The 5,000-nt window shown below is 55.2% G+C and overlaps 1 protein-coding gene across 1 annotated transcript in view; it reads left to right on the forward strand.

Annotated features, from left to right (window-relative positions):
- The first annotated feature begins 376 nt into the window (after window positions 1-376).
- The window catches only part of LOC138864873 (uncharacterized), a 5,453-nt gene continuing 829 nt past the window's right edge, over window positions 377-5,000 (forward strand). Inside the window, exons 1-7 of the mRNA XM_070133503.1 lie at window positions 377-551; window positions 1,104-1,284; window positions 1,563-2,617; window positions 2,753-2,907; window positions 3,594-3,747; window positions 4,477-4,691; window positions 4,875-5,000. The exon at window positions 4,875-5,000 is cut by the window's right edge and continues 102 nt beyond it. Of these exons, the coding sequence (XP_069989604.1) occupies window positions 401-551; window positions 1,104-1,284; window positions 1,563-2,617; window positions 2,753-2,907; window positions 3,594-3,747; window positions 4,477-4,691; window positions 4,875-5,000 (2,037 nt within the window). The 5' untranslated portion in view covers window positions 377-400. The remainder of the gene's footprint in view (window positions 552-1,103; window positions 1,285-1,562; window positions 2,618-2,752; window positions 2,908-3,593; window positions 3,748-4,476; window positions 4,692-4,874) is intronic.

Here is a 5,000-nt window from a genome sequence, read left to right on the forward strand (position 1 = left end):
ACGATCGCTACAAATCTGAAAGCATTCCCGCCCACGATCGCTACAAATCTAAAAGCATTCCCGCCCACGATCGCCACAAATCTAAAAGCATTCCCGCCCACGATCGCCACAAATCTAAAAGCATTCCCGCCCACGATCGCCACAAATCTAAAAGCATTCCCGCCCACGATCGCCACAAATCTAAAAGCATTCCCGCCCACGATCGCCACAAATCTAAAAGCATTCCCGCCCACGATCGCCACACATCTAAAAGCATTCCCGCCCACGATCGCCACAAATCTAAAAGCTTTCCCGCCCACGATCGCCACATATCTGAATGCACTCCCGCCCGCCAGTCCTGGTCGCCGCCCCCACGCCCGCACGGTCCGAGAGGGTGCTGGTGCTGCAGGCGGACGGCCTCATGACCAACGAGTCGTGGGCGCAGAGCAGCGTCGTGGCGCCGCCCACGCCCTCGGCCTCCGTCTGCATCCGGTTCAAGGTGTTCTTCTTCCGCCCTCTCACGCACGTCTTCTCCCTCACGTCCAAGGAAGAGTCCAGGGAGATTAATGGGGGTGAGTGGGGTGAGGGGGAGGGCAAGGTGGGTCTTGGAGGTGGGCGAGGTGAGTCTCGGAGGTGGGCGGGGTGGGTCCTGGGTGGGCGGGGTGGGTCTTGGAGGTGGGCGGGGTCGGTCCTGGGTGGGTGGGGTGGGTCTCGGAGGTGGGCGGGGTGGGTCTCGGAGGTGGCCGGGGTGGGTCTTGGAAGTGGGCGGGGTGGGTCCTGGGTGGCTGGGGTGGCTATGAATCGATGGGTCTGAGGGGGAGAGTTGGGTGTGTCTTGGGTATATGGTGGGTGGTCGTCCGGGTGGGGATGGGGTGGTCCATCAATTTAGAAGTCTGTCTGTCTGTCTTTCTGCATTAGATTGATAGACAGTGTAGGTATAACTATATAGAAATATATTTAAATATAGATATATGTGTGTGTGTGGTATATAGAACCGTATATGTCAGCATATAATTTGTATATAAGACTCACATATAATACGTAGCATGCTTACACTCATGCATTTATACAAAGAGAATGAAACGAATACATACGCTGAAACCCTCCTCCCGCCCTCCTGCCAGAGGTCTTCGTCGACTACGTCCGCCCGATCGTGTCGTCCGCCTTCTACTTCCTGGGCATCTCGGAGCCGCTGCAGGTGCTCACGTGGTACCACTACTGCCTCACCTACGACCACACCAACGCCACCATCGCCGCCTACCTGGACGGCAACCTGCAGGGGCTCATCTCCAGGAACATCTCCAGGTGAGGCAAGGCGGCTGAGGTCTGTCCTGTCGGTGATGCCTCGGCTGGTTTTCTTGTGTCAGCTATTTGGTTGTCCGGTTGTCGGATGGCTGTCTGTCTGCCGGTCTGCCTCACTTTGCCATTCAGTCTTTCTATATGTCCCCTTGTGCGTTGGGTGATTATCCGTCTGTCCACCTATCTCTCTTTAGGCCGTCCCCTTCCAGGATATACCAGCCTGGGGAAGACATGCCCTTTGAAATTCCTCTGAAGCTCATGCTGAATACCTTTCTCCGCGACAGGAGCTTCTCCAAGGCCACGCTGGTGCTGGGGCAGTACAGCATCGAGTACCTGGCCAGCTACACCAAAACGAGGAGCTTCAGCGGCCACCTGACGCAGGCGGGCGTGTGGAACCGCGTCCTCTCTCCCGAGGAGGTCGCCCAGCTCGCCGCCTGCGGCCCGGACCCGCGCGGCCTCGTCATCCCCTGGAACCACGACTGGATCCTCAACAACGCCTCCTTCATAGACGTTCCTCTCGACGAGATCTGCGAGAAGAAGTCCAAGTCGCTCTACATCAAGTTCGAAGCCATCCCCTACGAGGCCGCCCGCCACGCCTGCGCGGGCCTCGGCGGCCACCTGCCGGTGCCGCAGAGCCTGGAGCACGCCTACGAGCTGATCAGGGCCATGCGGGAGCCGCCCTACATGCCGCTCATCTGGATCGGCGCCACGGACGAGGTGCAGGAGGGGACGTACATCGAGTTCCACACGGGGAAGCCCATGACCTGGTTCGAGTGGGGCAGCAACGACCCTAACGGCCTTCAGTGGCAGAACTGCCTGGTGTTCGAGGAAGATTTCCTGCACGACTACCCATGCCACGTGAGTCGCGAGGCCATGTGCTTCCTGCCGACGCAGCTGGAGTGGACGCTGCGCGGGCCCTGCGAGGAGGACACGGCCAACTACAAGTTCAGCCTCCTGCACCCGGCCAAGGGCCAGGTCGTGTTCCGCGGCTACTACCAGTACGAGATCGCGGAGGAGGGCGACGCGTGGGTGTGGCGGAACGCGCTCACGGACGAGGTGCTGGGCCGCCTCCCGCACGAGGCCGAGCGCTGGCCGATGGGGCGCAAGAACTGGACCATCGAGGGCGAGGTGTGCGAGCGCAGCGGCGTGCAGCAGGTGCTGCAGCTGAGCTCGTGCACGCCGGGCCAGTTCACGTGCAGGGACGGCTCGTGCATCCCGCGGCCGCTGCGCTGCGACCGCCGCCCCGACTGCCACGACGAGAGCGACGAGCGCGAGTGCCGCCTCGTGCAGCCGCCCCTCGGCTACCACCACAGCCTCCCGCCTCCGACCGAGACCCCGGGTGAGCGCCTGGCCGCGGGCCTCTCCCGCCCTTGAGTTTGTCTCTCGCTGGCCCCTCAGGCGCTGACGCGGGCCCGAGATGTCTCCCACGGCTAGGCCTCTCCGACACCTGATTAATGGCGCGTTCCTTCCGCAGGCGTCCCCTTGCCGATCGGCTTGAAGATCAAGATCGTCAGTCTGTCCCTGAGCGACAAGGACAGCTACCTGGAGGTCACCTATCATCTCAACATGACCTGGCGTGACCTTAGGCTGCGCTACCACAATCTCAAGGAAGCTTCCCGCCTGAATCAGGTGATATTTTCCATAGGGATTTTCGGGTTCGCTTTCCTTTCCCCTCCTGTCCCCTCTTTGTTTGTCTATATCTATGTCTGGAAGTCTGTCCATGTACACCAGTTTTGGCACATTCATCCTCTCTCTATTTCTCTCCATTTTTTATTCTCTATCTCTCTCTCTCTCTTTCTTTCTCCATCATTATCATTCTCTCTTTCTCTCTCCTTCTCTATCTCTCTCTTTCTCTCTCCATCATTATTTTTCTCTCTTTCTCTCTCCATCTCTCTCTCTCTCTTTCTCTCTCCATCTCTCTCTCTCTCTTTCTCTCTCCATCTCCATCTCTCAATACATCTCCCATCCATCCATCTACCATCCGTTCCCCCCTCGACCCCCAACCCCGCCTCCTCCCCCCTTCCCCCCAAGTCATACCCCCTCTTCCCCCCCCAAGTCATTCCCCCTCCTCCCCCCCCCCGACTCACACACACATCCCCCCCAGGTCATACCCCACAGTCACACCCCTCCTCCCCTCCACCTCAAGTCATACCCCCTCCTCTTCCTCCCCCTCCAAGTCATACCCCCCACTGTCTTACCCCCTCCTCCCCTCCCCACAGTCATACCCCCACCTACCCACCTCCCCCTCCAAGTCATACCCCCACCCCCACCCCACAGTCTTACCCCCTCCTCCTCCTCCTCCTCCCACCCCCCAGGTCCCGACGAGCGAGCACGACACCCTCTGGTCGCCGACGCTGACGATGGTGAACGTGCGAGGGACGGAGAGGACGATGGTGGACAGCGAGGCCGTCCTCACCATCCACCGGCGGGGGGAGCCTCTGCCCGACGACCTCAGCGTGCCCGAGGATAGTGGGTCTTGTTGTTGTTGTTGTTCGTGTTGTTGTTGTTGGGATTATGGTCATTGTTATTGTGTTATTGGTATTGTTATCATTATCATTATTATATTATTGTTATTATTATCACTATTATTATTATTATCATTATTATTTTGTTATTATTATCATTATTATTATTATTATCATTATTATTATTATTATCATTATTAGTATTAGTATTAGTATTATCACTAATGCTACTATTACTAATACTATTATTATCATTATTATTAACATTATTATCACCATCATTCTTATTATTACTATTATCATTATTATGATTGTCGCTGTTATTATGATTATTTTCATTATCATTATTCATCATCATTATTATTATTACTATTTTGACCAATATTATTTATCACCATCTGTGTTATTATTACTATACATCATCGCTATCACTGTTATCATCATTAGTATCATCATAATAAGTGATAGTATTATTTGTATCATTATCAAATAGGAATATATAACACTGTATGGTGGCGGGGGAAGGGGCATACATGTCAGGGTTGTGTGTGTTTTTTTTTATTATTCCTTTGAATTTGTTAAGAGGACATGGTAGTTTAACAGCCGCATTTGCAGCATTGCCCATATTCTATAGGGCAAAAAAATTGGTGACTTACAAAGGCACATGCACACACACACATATATATATATACATATATGTTTCGTTGCCGACCGCCCTCGCCCTCTCCCGCAGTCAACGTGTACCTGGGCTCCGAGAACCACCTGAGCGTCGAGCGGAAGTACACCTCCAAGTTCCTGTGCGACCTCGACCTGGCCCTCTACCCCTTCGACGTCCAGCGCTGCTTCATGGACCTCGAGGTGCTCTCGGCCGCCACCGACTTCGTCGTCCTCGAGGAGGCCATCTCGACCGTCTCCTACGTCGGCGCCAAGCTCCTGATCGAGTACGAGGTGCGGGGCCCCCGTCGAGGCCGAGTGCCTGCTGCGGCGTCTGAGATCTGATGCAATATTGTCACTCATTATCTTTGCTTGTACTTTCAGGGACCTGCGTCTTTATCTTTTATTTAAGAAACTGCCTTTAAGTACCTTGTGCTTCCAAGAAAAGCGAAAGAGACGAGAAACTATCCGCCGCAGGTCGTGGACGTGAGGCTGGCGGTGTCGAACAACCAGACGATGGCGGAGGCGGAGGTGGAGGTGGAGCTGCAGCGCCGCGTGGGCTACCCCATCATCTCCATCTACGTCCCCACCGTCATCCTGCTC

The sequence above is a fragment of the Penaeus vannamei genome, chromosome 18 (assembly GCF_042767895.1).
Source record: "Penaeus vannamei isolate JL-2024 chromosome 18, ASM4276789v1, whole genome shotgun sequence".
Classification (NCBI taxonomy): domain Eukaryota; kingdom Metazoa; phylum Arthropoda; class Malacostraca; order Decapoda; family Penaeidae; genus Penaeus; species Penaeus vannamei.